Below are 17,576 nucleotides of genomic sequence, written 5' to 3' on the forward strand. Positions count from 1 at the left end.
ACCCCTGAGGCCCCAGAGTGGGAAAAGGCAGGGAGGGAGGGGCAATCCAGACCCTGGGGTTGTCACCTTAACCCAGCCCAAGGCTCCCTGGGAACCACATGCAGCTCACTCCCCTGGAACGCTCTGTGCCCCTCCCCTTCCCTGTAATCAGGGAAAGAGGGTTGAACCCAGATAGAGAGGGCAGAACAGGAGGCAAGCTCCCTCTTTTTTGGCTCCTTCTCTCATCACCTCTCCCCTTCTCTCATCACCTCTCCCCTTCTGTCTCTCTTCTCTTTTCCTTGCCTGTCCTGCCCCTCTTCACTCCTTTTGACAGGTTCTGTCTTTCCAATGGTGAGGTATTTAAGACCAGAGATAAGCCCAAGGGTCTTGATGACAAGCCTGTTTCCCTATGCCCTGTTGTTTTCCTTGGAGTTCAATGAGTTGGGGAAGAGCTCAGGAGGGTGTTAAGGAGGTCTGGGAGAGCAGGCAAAGGCCTACATCCCACTCCAATGCACCCCTCCCTACCCAGGGGCGGCCCATGAGTCAGTCCCTCCTTTTCTCCACTTATTCCTGAAGGTTTGATGCAGACATCAGGGTGAGACCAAAGGGGCAGAGATCTGGCCCATCCTGTCCTGCAAAGGAAGACCTGTCCCTCTGACATCTGCTTGGGGTGCTGCCTCCTAATCATCTCCCTCATTCCTCTCCCTCAAGGCTCTCGCACAGGCCTTCCGTCATCAGAGCAAGGTCCTTGTTCTCCCACTGCCTGGTTACCCTAATCAAGCAGGTGTGGAAGGCACGAGAAGGCATCTTCCCGTTGGAGCAGACTTCCCCGATGGCCAGCCCCACCCACTTGGAGGGGAAGGTCACAAGGACCTGTCCTGACCCATCTACTTGCGTCCCCAGGAGCCCTGCCTGGAGTCAGGAGGTCTGGGTGCTAATGCTGGTTGCTGGGTGGACCCCTTCTGTGGGCCAGGAATACACAGTGAGAGATGCTAGTGGCCCTCTGGGTTCCCACCCTGGTTGACTTTGATTTAGCCCCTCAAACAGCAAACAGCCCACCACCCTGGCCCTCTGTCTCCTCCTTTGTGCTCCATGAAGAGTTAAGACCATAGACTGGGGAGAATTAAAGGCGGGGGCAGCAGGCCCAAATGCACTGTGACGGTGCCACCTCACCCTGGCCCATCTGCCCCTTGGTTGGCACCACAGGCTCCAGAAGGCACTGAATTGCCCCCTCTGCTGTCCCCCACCCATATTTTTTCCTACTCTGGAACTTGTCCCTCTTTTCTTAGTCTTTTTTATCTCTTCCTTTTTCAGTACCTCTGCCCACACTTCTCCCCTCCACCCTCCCCTCTGGCCAATCCCCACATCTTAATTTCCTTGGACAGTTTAAGACCAATAGAGAATCCAGAGGTGGTGGGAGTTGGGGGTACAGTCATTATCTCCTTAGTCCCTGAATGGAATCAACCCAAACCCTCCTCAATTAAAGGGACTTGAAGCCGACTGTCCTCCAAAGGAGAAAGGAAAATGAGCCGGAGGGGATGGGCTTAGGCTTCTCCTCCAGCCCTTTGGCACAGGGAAGCTCTGCACGGACACCTCAGTGCAGGAAAGAAAGCAGGGCTCCAGCTTTACAAAATAAAGTGTTTGTTTATTATGAAATTAGAGATGGAGGCCCCTCCCCTTCCTCCCTCTTTCCCCTTCCCCAGCTGCCTCCCTCTTTCCTTCCCCACCCCTCCCCCTGGGGCCTGGGAAGCACACAAGACAATGCCCAGAGCTGGGATGCCCAGGGCTGGCTGACAGCTGGGCAGAGCTCCAGGGAGGCGGCCACGTTGCAGGGCTGGAGCTCTCGCTCTGGGAGGTGGGCTGGCTCCCTCTCTCTGCTGGAGGCCAGTGGAGCCAGGATGAGGCCATGAGTGATGGATGGAACCATGCGGGCAGGTCTGTAAAGACAGGAGAGACCGAGTCAGAAGCAGCAAGTAGGGGAGGGCTTTTCCCCCCACCCCTACGTCATCTAGTGGCACTGACCTGGGGCAGAACATCCCCTGCAGGAGGGTGGGCAGCAGTGGCTGGAAGTTTCTCTTGCTTTTGGGATGGACAACGGAAAAAACAAAAAGCCAGTCACAGGGACCCACAGAGAATGTGGGCAGATGTGGGCAGGAGAGACAGAGCACGTGTGTGGGCAAGGGAGACAGAGAGAGCCGTGTGTGACAGATTTAGAATGGGGGAGACAAAAACAGACCCACAGAAAGTGGAATCACAGTGAGAGAACAGAGATTCAGAGTCGGAGCCACACAACCCAGACCCAGACAGAGAGAGCAGCAGAGACAGAGACAGAGACAGAGATCCCTGGAGAGAGACAAACAGACGACTCAGGAGGAGGGCAGTAAGGAGGAGGTTGCCCTGGGAAGTGGGGAGGGGAGGCACGGGGATGGGAGAGGCCTGGGGGCCCCTGGGCTGCTGCTGCCTGCCTGGACCCCGGGGGCTCACTCAGAGGGCCTGTGCGGCCGCGGGCAGGGCCAGGCCGGCTCTCAGGGGGCTGGGGGCTCCTTGGCCCCGTACAGCTCGGCCAGGGTGCGGAAGAGCGGCCCCCAGTCGTCCAGCGGCTCAGCGGGGCCCGGGGCGCCGCCGATCTCGCTGCCGGAGCCCAGGGAGCTGAGGGAGCCGCAGGAGGAGCCGCGGCCCTCGTAGCCGTACACCTGCACCGAGTCGTAGGGCGGCACGCTGGGGTCGTCGTCCGCCTCGCGCAGCCGCAGCGCCAGCAGCTGCGCCACGTCGGCGGGGCCGGGAGGCCGAGGCTGGCGCGGCGCCCGGGCCCAGGGTAGCACGTCGCGGCGCGTGGCCGGCCCGGGCGCCGGCGGGGCCGCCCCGTCGGGGTTCTGCAGGGCACTGATGTCGAAGGCCTCCGTGTCCTCCTCGCCGCCGCCCTCGTCGTCGTAGGTGATGATGTTCTCTCGCACGTCCTCCTCTTCCAGCACCATCAGCGCTTCCTGCTTCTGGCGCCGCAGGGCCACGAAGAGCACCACCAAAGCTGAGGGAGAGGCGCCCACTGGTCGGTGAGCCGGCAGGGCGCGGAACCGGGGGGCCCGGTTCCAGATAGAAAGGTCTAGGGGTGGGAAGCCCTAGATTTGACATCTGGCAAACCTCCTTTGAATCCTGACTTCAACCCTATACTTGCTGTGTGACTATATAAAGTTGCTTAACTTCTCTGAACCTCTTTAGTCGTTAGATTGCTTGGGTGGAAAATAGGAGAAACGTATTTACCCCTTAGAATTGTTGAGAGGATGAAATGAACCAGAGTCAGGGCTCAATAAACAGCTTTTATGGTTCGTTATTATCGTTACAGATCGGAGGGTCAGGGATATGAGGCCAGAGCTTTTCTCTCGGATGCATCAGGCAAGGGAAATCCAAGCATGAGGGTTCCTTCAATACCTAGGGTGGATTTCCCTATGTCCAGGGTCCTGGCTCCTCTCCACACCCTCTGCAGGCCTAGACCCCACATCTAAGTCCCGCTGTGGCCTGACTCACCAAGCAGGGTGCCCACACAGGTGATGATGGCAAGCAGGGCCCCGGTGCTGAGCCCGGTGGGTGAGAGCTGAGCCTCGGGCCGGCAGGATGCCACGGAGCCATCGGGTCGGCAGCGGCACACGCTGACAGTCACTGTGGCAGTGCTGCTCAGTGCCGGCTGCCCCCAGTCCCACAGCTCTATGGGAACCAGGTAGGGGGCCTGGCGGGGTGGAGCGGGGCGAGAGGGCAGCAGGAGGCTGGCAGAGCCATCTGTGGGAGACGAAGGTGTTGGGGCATCTCCTGGGACACCTTCCAGTAGGGTTGGTGCAGCCCAGGGAGACGGCTTGCCATGGGGAAGTTTTGCCAAGAGCAAATCCACATCTATGTTCTGTTGCGTGGAAGGCCCAGGTAGGTGGGCAGGGCTGGGGGTGCTGGAGGAGGAGAGGACGGGGGAGGCAGGCATGAGCATGGTTGCAGAAGGCCACCCACCTCGGTTGTCCCTGATAGTAAAGTTGGCATCAGGGCCCAGAGGACCTTGAAGGGAAACACGACTACTGTTGCCAACTTCATCTCTGTCCAGAGCCCGGATGACCTGAATCAGCTGAAGGGAAGGAGAGGCCTTGTAGGGAGTGGGCAGCTGGAGGTCTTGAGGCCCCAAGCCCTCTGCCTCAGCAGCTCACCTGGCCGGGGGCTGCAGAATCACACACAAAGGTGTCGTAGGGCTCAGCCAGCTGGGGAGCGTTGTCATTCTCATCCAGGGTCTGGATGGCCACCTGCACCCGGGAGGCCTGTGCGGAGCTGTCTGAAGCCAGAACATGAACACATACACCCCGCATGAGCACACACAACGCAGTTACACACCACATATGTGGTATGTTGGCATGGGTGCCACATGCAGCACACAGCATGCAAGTGCCACACATGAGGTATGCGTGCAATATGCAAGTAGCAAACAGTGGTGTGAAATGAATGGAACAAATGCATACAACAACCATGCGGTACCCAAGATATGTGCAAATCACCATATATATTCAACAGGAGTGTACATCTGTAATAACCCACATGCAGGGCACACGCACCATAAGTGAAAGGTAGACTGAGGATGCATACTGGATGCACGCAGACAATAGCCATGAAAGATACAAACACATCCATACCATATTTGATGTACACTCAGCATTTAAAACAAATGCAACATACATGAAGTAGATGTGTGATATATACAGTGAATGCAGTATCACCACCCCCCAGGACCCAGAGAATGCATTTTCACTCAGTAGGATGGACATACACACACAGACACACACACGTGTCCCATGAGAGGTCTGGGAGGCTGTGGGGTAGCAATGAGTTATCACTTAGAGTTGACCTTGGGGAGGGAGGAACTGCGTGATACTCAGGTGCAGAGTTGGGCCAGCCTGGGCACCACAGTCAGACACAGGCCCCCTCATCATCGAGTGGCTCTTCACCATTACCCTGCCTTGCTCCTCACTGCCAAGGACATCCAAGAGGGAATGGGAAGTGTGTATCCCTGCCCACCCTGGTGCTTATCTCTCCTAGGCTAAGCCTCTGGGTTCCTTTAGTCTTTCCCCCAAATCAGGGGAGAGATGGCTGACTCTGGGGAAGGGGCTGAGGAGTGGGCTGCCTGGCTAAAGGGTCTGGGATACCCTGAGACAGGACAGGGCTGGAGTCCATTCCCTTGCTGCAGTAAGGGCCCAGGGCCTGCTAGTTGATATCAGGGCTTGCAGGGGAGGGGAGCAGGATTTGGCAGGTGAGAAGACAGTGAGGGGAACACACACACACACACACACACACACACACACACACACACACACACAGAGGGAGCCACAAACACTGTATATACACATATACACACACAGGGACCTTCACACGAACAGACTCACATGCACTGCCACGTAACGCACAGCTATATGGACATAAACATAAACCTACCCACATGCAGTTCAACACATATGAGAGGCAGTGTGGTGGAGGAGACAGCAGCTCAGACTCTGCAGCCTGACTGGGACTGATGGCCTCACCACTTAATGTCTGTGTGACCTTGGGAAGTTACTTAACTTGTCTTTGCCTGAGTTCCTTCCTTTTAAAATGGGGAAATACTCGTACCTCCCTCATAAAGTTGTGGTGATGATTAAATGAATTAATCTCTATTTGACACTTAGAACAGTGTCTGGTACACAATAAGTAGTAGATTATTATCATCCATCCACGAACACTCACATACACAAAACTGTCTGTATACAGTTACTTGTACCTATCACTGTACACATCCATTTACACATATACACAAATAATATAATTCTAAGCACTCAACTATATACATATATATATCCAGTTATAGATATATACTCACAGGTACATGTGTATGTATTTTTCACACACATGGAATCACACACATGCATGTACACACCCACATGTACATACATGTATAGCTCTCCACTGACATACAAAAATATGTATGCACACAGTGACAGCTGCCATGGGCGGGACACAGATAGTAAATGTAGGAGACCCTGGGCTGTGAGCAGGGGTGGTAGGGGAGGTTCACAGAAGGGAGGGAGATCTCCCTGCCTCTAAGGGCCACTGCTGCCCAGAAGCAGCTGAACCACACTGCTGGTGACTGGTGACTGCTGGGCAGCAGGCCCGGCTGGTCCCTCTCCCCTCCCTTGAGAGCTCCCAGCAGGGCTTCCCTGGGAGAGGCTGCTGGGGCCCCCCAGTCAGCTCCCAGGAGAGGGGCCCAGCCCTGTCCTGCCACCCCATTCAGCCTAAAGCAGAGAGAAGGCAAGGCAGGGTCTCCCAAGGTGTAGGGTGGGGTTCATTAGGGACTGGGAGCTATTTGAGGTTAGGTTTCTTTCTGGGTTGGGGAAAGTCAGGTCTGGGAGCAAATTTCAGGTGAGGGGAAATGCTCAGGAGGACCCACTGTGCCCAGGCCAGCCCAGGGGATCAGGAGGCCTGCCTGCCTGGGGGTGGTGGTCCAGGCTGGGGACCCACTGGCTGTCCACTGGTGAGGGTACATGGCACTAATGCCCTTCCCCACCCCCATACTCAGGGATGGTCCCTCTGCCCAGAGGCTGCTGCCTTCTCCCCACCCCCTGAGGGCCCAGGACTCCTCACCGAGCTCTGTGGCCAGCACTGTGAGGTTGTGCCAGACACGAGCCTCACGGTCCAGGGGCGCTGCGGTGCGGATGGTGCCGTCTTCAGGCTCGATGGAGAAGCAGCGCTCTGGGTCCGAGTGAGGGACGATGGAGTATCTGGGGAGATGGACCCTGGCTTGGGGCTGCTCTGGGGCAGGGCCTGCGCTCACGGCTACCCCTCCCTCCCTTCTGTTTGCCTTGCTGGGCCTCATGGCTCATCTGGGCAGAGGACCCGAGCTCACTGGGCAGTGTCTGCCCTACAAATGCAGGGCTATAATTCACATTAGCATCCCCTCAAGAGACAAATATTCCTGAGGAGTCATCAACATTAAACACCTGACACCCAAGAGACTGGGTTTCATGGAGGTGCGGGGAGAAAGACAGAAAGAGGTGGACGCAAGGTAAACACTGCCTGTCTTTTGGACTTCTGGGCTCTGTTCTGGGGATCAGGGACCTGAGTTCTAGCCCTGCCCTGTCCCAGACCAGCTGTGTGACCTTGGGTAAATCTTTTAGCCTGTTTCCTCAACTATGAGATGGGAACAACACCAGCACTTCCCTCAGTGCTGTGACAGGGATGCTGGTGGGGGAGGTGGAAAGAGTGGTCAAGAAGACGCTGACAAGTCGGGATTTGAATCCAAGTGTTCCTACGTACTGACTGTGCGACCTTGGGAGAGTTGCTCAGTCTCTCAGGGCACAGCCTCTGAATCAAATGGTAATGATAAAGACTACTACACAGGCTGTTGCAAGAATGAAATGTTATCAAGCGGGTAAAATGTGAAGTATTGAGGGCATGATCAATAACTATAGCCATCAATTAATCCACTGCACTCATCAGATGAGATTCCACTCACTGCCACTGGGAGGTGCAACTATCATCCACCCAGAGAGAAGGGTGGAGAATCCCTCAATGGTTAGCCAGGTCCTCCAACCCTCCCCTGGCCCACAGGCCTGCAGGAGGGGAGACCCCTGCTAGGAGGGGAGTGTGATTTGCAGTAAAAGGGGTACATCCTTGGGTGGGAATAGCCTCCTGCTGGGCCCTTTCCTGGAGGCCTGGCCCTGCCCCCGCCCACACCTCAGCTCACCTGATTGGGCTGGCAGGGGAGTCCAGGTCAGCAGCTGACACCTGGCCCACCAGGGTCCCGGGAGCCTTGTTCTCAGATACTGTCAGGTGGTAGGCAGCCTGGGTGAAGGCAGGGGGCTCTGGGGCGTCCTGCACAGTCACGCTCACGGAGGCCACATCCTTGAAGGGCCCTCGCCGTAGGTAGGCTGGGTCGATGAGTGTGTTGGTGGCCTCCACACGGAAGGAGTAGGAGCGACGGGTCTCGAAGTCTAGGGGCTAAAGTGAGGGAGATGGAGTGACTGAGGCATGTAGAAACCAGGGGGGTGGGCACCAGAGGGGCAGTGACTTTGGTGGTTGAGGTGGGGAGCGGGTACAGATTACTCGGTCAGAACTCTAGGTCTGCCCCCAGCTCCATCACAGATTTGCTCTATGCAAAGTCCTGAGCCAGTCACTCCCCTGTCCTGGGCCCCAGGCCCTCATCTGAAAGATGAGGAGATGACCATGACCTCTAAGCTCCAACACATGGATCCAGGTCTGTTCTAGACCAGTTAGAAGCATGTCTTGTAGCACATGGTATGAGTGGGTCTGCAGCATTAGCAGACAGGAGGCTAACCTTGCGGACAGTGAGGAGCCCATCTCGACCCTGGGAGTCTGTGCTGATGCTGAAGGCCTCGGACCCCTCCCCGTCCAGGATGCTGTAGGCCATGAGGGCGTTGTCCCCCAGGTCTGGGTCCTGGGCCCGCAGCCGGCCCACCAGGGTGCCCGGCCCAGCGGTCTCCACCACGGAGAACTGGTACAGGCCTTGGGGTGGATGGAGAGAGACGTTCTTAGAGAGGTCCTCAGCTCTCCTCCCTCCCCCAGCTCCTCCTTCTCCCAGGCCTGGCTGGGGGAGGGGTGGGGAGGGCAGCCTTCTCCTGAGGCTGTAGGGATGGGGTGGTCAAAAGATGGCTTAGGCAGCAGCACTGGCCCCTTACTCTGAGGGAACTTGGGGGGGTTGTCGTTGACATCGCTGAGGGTGACCGTCACTGTAGTGCTGCCCGACAGCCCCCCCATGTGGCCGCCCATGTCCTTGGCCTGAATCACCACCAAGAACTCCTCCTGTGTCTCACGGTCCATGTTGGGGATGGCGGTCCGCACCACTCCTAGGGAGAGAGGATGGGTCAGGGGGTGCCTGTTCCCACGGCTGCCCCACTCGGCTCCTGGGCTCTATTCTCACCAGTCTGGGGGTCCACAGAGAAGAAAGGCAGTCCATCCAGCACGGTGTACACCAGCTTGGCGCTGTTCCCATAGCTGGGGTCATCGGCATCGTGGGCGGTCACCTGGATCACTGATGTCCCTGTGGGGGATTCCCGGCACCCCACTCAGCAAGGGGCAGAGTCGAGTGGGGAAGAACAGCAGATGAGGGGGACCCAGATGTAAATGGGGCTGAATTGAAGGAGGTAGGTTCTGAGGCAGAAAGCAGTGGGGGGAAGAGAGGTGACGGCAAGCTAGGAGATGGGATCTGGAGCATCCAGACTTGGGGTACTCACCAACGTTGGACATCTCGGGCACTGTGGCGTGGTAGGGCCCGAGGGGAAAGATGGGAGGATTGTCATTGATGTCTTGCACCTTGATGATGAACTCTGATGGGGGCTCCAGGGGTCGGTTCGAGGCTCGGTCTACGGCTTGGGCCAGTAGCACATACTGTGCCTTCTCTTCCCGGTCCAGGCTCTTGGTGACATGGATATTGCCTGTGGCCTCGTCAATCACAAACACGGTGCCTGCTCCCTCTCCGGTCAGCAGGTACTTGGTGCGGCCCTCGCCCCTGTCCACATCCGAGTGCAGCTGTAAGGGTCAGGGGAAGATGGCAGCGGGTTCCAAGCACAGGGACAGAAAGGTAAGGAGTCTAAGTCTAGGACTGGGTGGAGTGCTGGGAGTCCTGAGGGACCAAGGTCATTGCAGAAGTGATGAAGCTGGAGCGCAGGGCCTTGAGAGTCAGGGTAGACACGGGAAGGGTTGATCCTTACCTTGCCAATAAGGACAGGCTCTGGTCCAGCATATTCCTCAATGACAAAGAACTGATTCCACACCCAGCTCCTTCGGGTCCGAAGCAGTGCTGGTCCTGGGGCCCCCCGGGACCCTGCCCAAGCCCGGGCTGGGGCTGCCAGGCGCCCCATGCAGCCCCAGCCACCCAACCAGGCCAGCAGGAGCCTCACCAGGCCCCACATGTTTGGGCTCCAGCCCGGGCTCTGTTTACTGACCCCAGAGGCTGAGGCATGAGCTGGCTGGGGCAGAGAGGCAGATGCGTTGTGGTTACCCCATGGATCCACACCTGTAGGACAGGTAGCTGTTCAGGATCAAATCAAGGAAACCCTTAATGGCCACCCTCCCCCAAAGTTAGATGTTGAAGACCAGACCTCCAAGGAACCAGACACCCCACTGCCCAGAACCCAGACTAAGACAGAGAGCAGACAGTCTGAGCTTTCCCTCCACCCAGGCCCTGCCTGTATTCACCTCCAGCCCTCCAAGCTGATAAATCTCTGGCTAGTCAACTCTGAGTAGAGAAGCTTGGAAAGAAAATAAGAGAGGGGATAATGGGAGGGCTTGGAACCCCAAATCTGGCCCCTTCCTCCCAGGGTGGGCATACAGCTGGGGCTGGAGGAGATGGGGGCTACCAGGGAAAGGAACTTAAAATCCAGGGGTTGGGATTCATGGAGGTGTGGTCTCAGGGTGACTAGGGTCAGGATGGGATGACAAGGAGTGCAGCCTAAGACAGGGCTGAGAGCCTGAGAAAGTCCCTCCTCCACGGGGAACCCCGCCTCTCCAGAACCTGCCCCCAGAACACTGCTAGCTGAAGTCCTTGAAGGGGGATTGGGCTCATGAGGCAGAATGGGGGGGGGGGGGAGGCAGAGCTGAAAAAAGAGGGGCAGTAGAAGCCAGGAGACTGGGGAGGGGGAGCAGAGGCAGACCCATAGGCCAGAGACACAATGTGATTGAGAGTGAGACCAAGACTCAGGGACTGTCCGCTGAGACAGAGACAGAATGGCAGCAAGAGAAAGGAGGAAAGAAATCAAAAGAGGCAGCGCAGAAGTCTGAAAGGCAGAGAGGAGTCACAGGTATCAAGCTTGGGAATGGGTGGGAGGCTGGCAGGGGGACTTGCGGTATGTGTCATGGGCAGAAATGGGCTGCTTCGGCTGCAAGGGTCAGAGCAGGCCGCCCCGGCGCGGAACTTCATTCTGGGAGAGGGAGCAGCCAGGAGGGGCTGCAGGAAGGAAGCTAGAGAGAGGACTCTTCCCACCGCTGTCTCCTCCCTCTCCTCCTAGAGGGGACCCCTCAGGTGGCTGTGGCTGCGCCCCTCCTCCTCCAGAGCAGACACACACCTGACAGTCTTTTCCTTCCCGATGTAAGAGGGAAGCCGGAGGGAAGCCGGGGACCAGAGAGGGAGGCGGGACGAGGAGAAGGAAAGGGATAGAGGAGTGGGAAACAGGAGGTGAGGAGAGGGAAGGAACCGAGGAAGGCAAGGCGAGCGGGCAAAGGAAAAGACAGAAAAGGAGAGAAAGGTAAAGGAAGAAAACGGCAAAGAGGAAGAGGAGATGAGAAAAGACAGGGCAAGAGAGAGGAAAAAGGGTTGGGAGACAAGCAGGAAGGGGCAGAGAAGGCAAACAGGCGGAGAGAAGGCAGGGTGAAGAAAAATCGAGGGAGAGGAAAATGGGGAAAAGAGGAAGAGAGGTGCGAGGGAAGAAGGGAAAGCGATAGAGCGCGGGAGAAGGGAGCCGGCAGTGGGCTCCCAGACGCGGAGCGCACCGCTCGGAAGACACCCGCAGGCTGCGGGCCCCCCTGCTGCCCCTCCGCGGATCCCCGACCGCGGGCTCCAGGGCGGGCGCCCTTACCTGGCAGTGCCGAGGGGCCCAGCCCGGCGGGGAGCGCCCCCGCCCGCCCCCGTCGCCGGGTCCCGGGGGCGCAGCCCCGAGCCGATCGGAGCGGGCGCCGCGGCTCCGCTGCAGGTCTGAGCGGCCCCGGCGAGAACAAGGGAGCGAGACGGAGGGGGCGGGGGAAGGAGGCTCCGCCTGCGGAGGAGCGAGGCGGCTCCGCGCCGCGCGGGAGAGGAGAGCCCAGCCTCCGACCCTCCCCGGCCAGTCCGGGCCGCGCGGCGGGGGCGGGGGCGGTGCCTGGTGCCCGCCCCCTCGGCGCTGCCGGGCCGCCGGGCGCATACAGATGCGGAGCCCCTCCCGGGCCGGGCCCGCAGCGCCCGGAGGGGCACCCGGGCGGGAGGGCGTCCGGGCCACGGCGCCAGGCCGTTTCCGAAGAGCCGGCGGGGAGGGCGCACCCGCACGCCCCCCACAGCGGGGCGAAAGGCGAGCGCGCCGTGAGGTGGGGACTCAGGAGCCCACTGCGGAGGCCCGGCTCCGCGCTCCCGGACCGGCCTTGAGGGCTGCTGTGTACCCCGGCTGTGAGGCGGCCCCGTTCTGGGAGCCCGTGCAGAGCAGGGTGGCGGGCCTGCTGGGGGCGCTTAAACAAGGCAGCTTGATCCAGGGAGTCCACAGGCTGGGCCCAGGGAACAGGTCAGGGACCGAGGCACATCGGCGGGAGGGCGCCGAGGTGAGGAGCGGAGCCTTTTGGGGAAGCTCATTTACAGGAGCCTACTGAGCGAGCGCCTGCCGCCCCCTGGTGGCAGTTGTGGGAGGCACCTTGAAGGTGGCAAGCAGGTGACCAAATGCCTCTAGTACAGGACCGGGAGCCCTGAAACGGAACTTCCTCTTCCCAGGGGGTCTTTCCCTCTATTCTCGTGAGGAGGATCCACAGGTGCGGTGTGGTTAGAGCCCAGGCAGGGATGGAGGGCGGGAAGCCTCTGCTCCAGGAAGCAGCCTGCCTAAGTGTATGGAATGCAAGCAACGCTGCCACCTCCTCAAAATTTGGCTCTCACCCAGGCCCTGCGCAAGGAAAGCCACTCACACACTAGTTAAAACTAAGTCAGATTTTTATTATTTTCCATAGACCACATCATTTAATAATAAAAAAAATAAAAATAAAAATTGAACAAAAGGAAAAGGTGGATATAAAGTTGAACCGGTGGGCAGGAGGCAGGGGCTGCAGGACAGAAGAGACTGGGAACTGCAGGGGCCCTGGGACTCAGGAGGAGATGCTGATTCAGCTCATAGGTGACCCAGTCCTGGCCCCGGCTGTTCCCAAGAAGAGGGTGCGAGTACCAAAGGAGGTGGTGAGCAGGATGGAGGAAAATGAGAGAGGTTTGGGGCTCCAGGTTGCTCCCCACCTCTGGGCCAACCACCTCTCTCCCTAACCTAGCTCTTCCCTCTCACAGACTTAATGGGAAATGAGACGGAGGAGAGGGCTAGGTCTCAAGAGATAGATTACGGCGGTGGGGGCGAGATGGCCACTGCTCCATTTGGTATGTGGGGACAGGTGGCAGCCATACTTCAGCACTGGGCAAATGGTGTTAAAGACCCCTGGTTCCAGGGTGATGGAGATTGTACCTATCCCTCTGTGGCCTTGAACCCCCCTGGGGCAGGGTGGCAGATGCCTGCAGCTCTCCCTAGTGTTTCCCCAGCTAGCGGCGCCCACCCCGGTCCCGCACCGGCGTGCTCCGACTCCGGCTCCTGCTGTGGCGCTTGGTGTCTCTGCGGTCCCTCTCCCTGCCTCGTTCCCGGTCCCTCTCCCTCTCCCGATCTCTATCCCCCCTGTCCCGCTCCCTGTCCCTCTCTCTCTCCCTGTCCCTCTCTCGGCTGTGCTCTCGCCGCTTCTCCCGCTCCAGCTGTCTGGTCCGTTCCCGCTCGGCCTCCTTCTCCCGTTCCTTCTGCTCTTCCTCTTCCTGCTCCTTTCGCCGCTTCTCCCGCTCCTTGGCCCGTTCAGCCCGCTCGGCCTCCTTCTGAACAATCTGCATCAGGCAGGGAAGGCAGAGAACAGGCATCTCAGCCCCACCTGGTCTCCTATACCCTAGCTTGGGGTCACTGTCAGCTTTGCTGTTATGCAGAAAAGGGGGAGGAGGGTCTCAGCAATCACATCCATCCTTGTCTCAGAGCCCCAAGCCCTCCCAGTTTTCTCCTTTTATGCCCACGACAGGTAGTGGCACCATCCCTGCCTGACCTCTGGTATTTCCCGAGCTACTTAAATGTGAACAAAAATCTCTCTTCTCTTTAGTTGAATAGCATAAGCCAAAAATTCCCAAAAGGTCCATAACAAAGAAACCTAAGAGCAGAGGGGAGAAGAGTATATAGCTCAGTGGTAGAGCCCATGCTTAGCATACATGTGATGTCCTGGGTTCAATGCCCAGAACATCCATTAAAAATAAACAGGCCTAACTACTTCCCCCACAAAATTTTAAAAAAAAAAAAAAAAAAAAAGGGCAGAAAAATGAATGAGTTTAGAAAACACAAGATTTCTCAGCTAACTAAAGTCAATTTCTGTGAAGCACGGTTGGCACAGCCAGATTCCTGAGACACACACACACAGTTCTGATTTCTGTGTCTACCTCCACCTTCTTGGGTCTGGCTCCTCTGTGGTGTCCTCAACTAACTGGGCCTTAAAGCTGCCTCTTTTGTGATGCTTAATTTCTTCCTTACTATCCTAAACCAATACCTGGGCCTACTCACACTCTAGTCACATGACTCTCCCCCTGCTCGGCCCCCAAGTCTTGATGCAGCTCTGAGCAGGGCAGGAAGGCAGGCACTCACCTGGCTGTCAGTTAGTGGGAGCCAATAGATGCAGGGAGCTGCCTTGGTCTTACGGAAAAGGTCGTCCAGCAGCTTGGCAGGTGGTTCCTCCTGAGCTTTTTCTGAGGTGGAAGAAAGTGAGTCATAAGACCCTGTGTCCCATCCCATTTGGGTCCCTTTCCCACCTTCTAGTGGGTATGCACCCTCCCCCCGCAAGCTAAATAAGTACCTTTCTTCTCACTCTTCTTTTCTTTAGACTTTGCACGTTCCTTGCGGCGGCGGTCACGGGACCGTGAACGGGAACGGGGCCCTTCTCGAACTTTGTCCCGATCCCATTCACGCTCTGATCGAGTTCGCTCCCGCCGCTCCATTTCCCGCTCCCGCTCTGCCCACTGTTCCCGCACCGCCCGCTCCTGCTCCCGCTGCTCTGCCCTGGGGTGCTGTGGTGGCTGGGCTGGGGGCGGGGGCGGGGGGTGCAGCGGCCGTGGTACTCCCTGCTCCTCTGTCTTTGTTTCAGAGGGACGGTCCACCAAGAGGCCTCGGTGATAATCCAGCTGCAGGTAGAGGAGGGACAAGGACAGTCAGGATGGAGATGACATCACTCCCACTGAAGGAGCCCAGGTACCAGTGAACAGATTTTGGAGTCCCATGGTTCAACTAAAGGAACCAAAGGGGAGGGAGAAGGAATCTCAGTGACGACAGGCTTGGCCAGGATCTCAGCTGGAACCTAGCAGATGATAGCCTCCTCTGCCCTCCACCCCCTTCCCTTGGTTTCTTACCTCATCTTGCTCAGCATAGTCAGCACAAAGGAATTTGGGATTGGACTGGGGCCATTTGACCCCATGTAGAGCTGTGCGGGTGGCAACTGCTTCCTCTACTGTTGAATACTAATGGAGGAAGGGAGGAGGCAGAGGGTCACAACAGGCCTTCAATCCCTCCCACTTGCCACAACACCCTCAAACCTGCCCACATTGGTCACAAAAGGAAATACAGGCCATGACCTAGAGAATCAGCTCCTTCCCCTCACCGTTACAAAGCAGTGAGATTTGATCTTGTCGATCCAGAAAGCCTCTTCCACCAGAGTTCCTGTACGCCCCAACAATTCCTTCAGTTGGCCTAAAGTGAAGGGACGAACCTGCCAATGAAAATGGAATTTCAGGATCTTGAAGAAGGCAAGAACAATACTCTTAGAACCAGTTCGAAGATTCCCACACCACTGCGACAGGAGTATAGCTTCAAAGTTTGGGCAAGGCCAGAGAGGTCAGGAACCCTCTAGCACGAATGTGAGAAGAGCAGTTACACTGACTGTGACATCATGGGCCAGGCCCTCTGCAAGACAACCCTGCAGGGTGATACTTTTTTCTCCCCATTTTTCAGATGAGGAGACGGGTCATGAGGTTAAGTAACTCACTCGGAGTCAATTAGTGAGTAACTGGCAGTTCTAGGAGTTGAACCTAAGAAACCTGAGTCTGAAGCTCAGACTCTGAGCCAAGCTGCACTGTGGGAAACAATGACTTACCAAGTTGGAGATGTGGACGATGTTACTGATCTTGCCCCGGGGTGGGGAGGGCACCTGAGCAGTCCGGACTGGGTCATCAATCGTAATGGAAACTCCAGACTTCTGCTGGCTAATGGAACGTCGAGTTAAGGTATCTCCTAAAGTCACTATCAAATAGAGCACATGAATGGTTTTCAGCAGGGCTCAATGCTGGCTCTCTCACCTCCAGCAGAACTTTTAATCCCCTACCAGTAGTCACTCTTCCATCTAAATGTGCTGAGCACCTACACTGTGCAAGGGACTGTCCAGGCTGATCTCCTCATTATGGAGACGCAAAGATTAAACAGATTCCAACCTAGCCCTCAAGTAGCTTGATAACTAGGAGGAGAAGATAAGACAGATGTGTAAAATACTAGAACAGAAGGCAGAAAACATTAAATGCTTTAAAACAGGTCCAAATGAAGTGCTCTGGGAATTCAGGGAGCCGCCCGATATTTCACTCACAATGCTGCACCCACCTTTCTTTACTTCATGCTCCACAGGTGGGGGCAAGGCCACCTCTACAGAGACCTGGGGAGGTACAGGGGCTTCTGCTTCAGGCTCCTTCTCTTCTTCCTCCTCTTCCCTCTGCCCGTTCTCCTGGCCCTCGGCAGGTACCACCTGTAAGGTATCAGATAACGGAGGAATTCTTAAACACCAAACTGGCACAGCCTCTGGATTCCTTGCGGGGAGATTTCATCATTAGCGTCACCTCCACCAGATCCTGGGATTGTTAATGCCTCTAAGTCTGCCATGAGGAAAACTAAAGCAGGAGTTGGCAATTTTTTTTCTGAATAAGGCAAGATATTAAACACTGCAGGCTTTGTGATCATAAAGTTGCAACTATTCAACTCTGACTATAGCACTTAAGTGGTCACAGATGAGAGAAAATGAACTGGTGTTGCTGTATTCTAATAAAACCTTTATTACAGGCAAAAGGTTACAACTGGTAGTCAGCTGACTCCTGCAAGGGCCAATTAACCCAACCCTCAGCACAGATGGGAGATTTCCTTTCTAGGACTCTGCCTTAGCTCCTCACTCAGTTGCCTGCTCTGCACCCATGGCCCCCTCTCCTAACACTGGGGTGCAGGAGGCTTACCTGAGTGACAGTCCGGCATATTTTCAGCCCCTTGTCATGGGTCCCATCGTCACCATTACGCTCTGTCTCATCCTCAGAGATTCGGGAGTCGTCAGCATGAAGATCCACAACAGCCTCCTGCCCCGCCAGGGGTTTGATGTCGGGGATGAGGCTCTGGGACACAGATACCCCCCACCCCGTTACACTGGGCCCATGTCTACTCCCACCTCATGTACCTCATCCTCCCTTCCCCAGCCCCTCCCACCTCACCTTGAGTGATTCGGTGGTGATACTGATGGAAGGTTTCTTCTGTGTGGTGGCTGTGCTGGCTCCCCAACGCCGCTTCCGACCAGGCTGGCCCCCCTCTGTGTCACTGTTTCCAGCTGGCACCCCCTTGGTTGCTGCTGTCCCCAAGAAATAGGACCCCACAGTTAGATGATCTCAGGTCCTCTGCTGGTTCACACCACAATACCCATAGATAGCCTTCGAGACTAGAACTTTAGTAAAAGGTTAACCTAAGGAAATCACATTTGGGGACTGGGGAAATCATGCTTCAGAGTAAACAATAAAAGGCCTAGAGCCACTTCCTGATAGATGAAAACTACTGATCTCTGAAGGC

General features: G+C 56.7%; 2 protein-coding genes across 8 annotated transcripts in view; both read right to left on the reverse strand.

The window, feature by feature from the left end:
• Window positions 1-1,603: 1,603 nt before the first annotated feature.
• CDH24 (cadherin 24) lies at window positions 1,604-11,679 on the reverse strand. The gene is made up of 13 exons (XM_010989432.3): window positions 11,565-11,679; window positions 9,702-10,006; window positions 9,225-9,519; window positions 8,912-9,031; window positions 8,670-8,837; window positions 8,309-8,496; window positions 7,718-7,971; window positions 6,616-6,752; window positions 4,161-4,282; window positions 3,970-4,081; window positions 3,502-3,750; window positions 2,002-3,004; window positions 1,604-1,916 (listed from the first exon to the last, which is right to left on the reverse strand). The coding sequence occupies exons 2-12, from the start codon at window positions 9,900-9,902 to the stop codon at window positions 2,505-2,507; spliced, it is 2,346 nt and encodes a 781-aa protein (XP_010987734.3). The 5' UTR covers window positions 9,903-10,006; window positions 11,565-11,679; the 3' UTR covers window positions 1,604-1,916; window positions 2,002-2,504.
• Window positions 11,680-12,634: 955 nt separating this feature from the next.
• ACIN1 (apoptotic chromatin condensation inducer 1) overlaps window positions 12,635-17,576 on the reverse strand; it is a 29,924-nt gene continuing 24,982 nt past the window's right edge. For 4 of the 7 annotated variants that reach the window (XM_064485820.1, XM_010989434.3, XM_031452691.2 and 1 more), the window contains 9 exons: window positions 17,228-17,361; window positions 16,979-17,131; window positions 16,359-16,500; window positions 15,862-16,007; window positions 15,370-15,477; window positions 15,122-15,229; window positions 14,572-14,896; window positions 14,364-14,464; window positions 12,635-13,567 (listed from right to left, as the gene is read on the reverse strand). In XM_064485820.1, coding sequence (XP_064341890.1) covers window positions 13,241-13,567; window positions 14,364-14,464; window positions 14,572-14,896; window positions 15,122-15,229; window positions 15,370-15,477; window positions 15,862-16,007; window positions 16,359-16,500; window positions 16,979-17,131; window positions 17,228-17,361 — 1,544 coding nt within the window. In that variant the 3' untranslated portion in view covers window positions 12,635-13,240. The remainder of the gene's footprint in view (window positions 13,568-14,363; window positions 14,465-14,571; window positions 14,897-15,121; window positions 15,230-15,369; window positions 15,478-15,861; window positions 16,008-16,358; window positions 16,501-16,978; window positions 17,132-17,227; window positions 17,362-17,576) is intronic. The other 3 variants (XM_064485823.1, XM_064485821.1, XM_064485822.1) reach the window with 3 other exon arrangements.

The sequence above is a fragment of the Camelus dromedarius genome, chromosome 5 (assembly GCF_036321535.1).
Source record: "Camelus dromedarius isolate mCamDro1 chromosome 5, mCamDro1.pat, whole genome shotgun sequence".
Taxonomy (NCBI): domain Eukaryota; kingdom Metazoa; phylum Chordata; class Mammalia; order Artiodactyla; family Camelidae; genus Camelus; species Camelus dromedarius.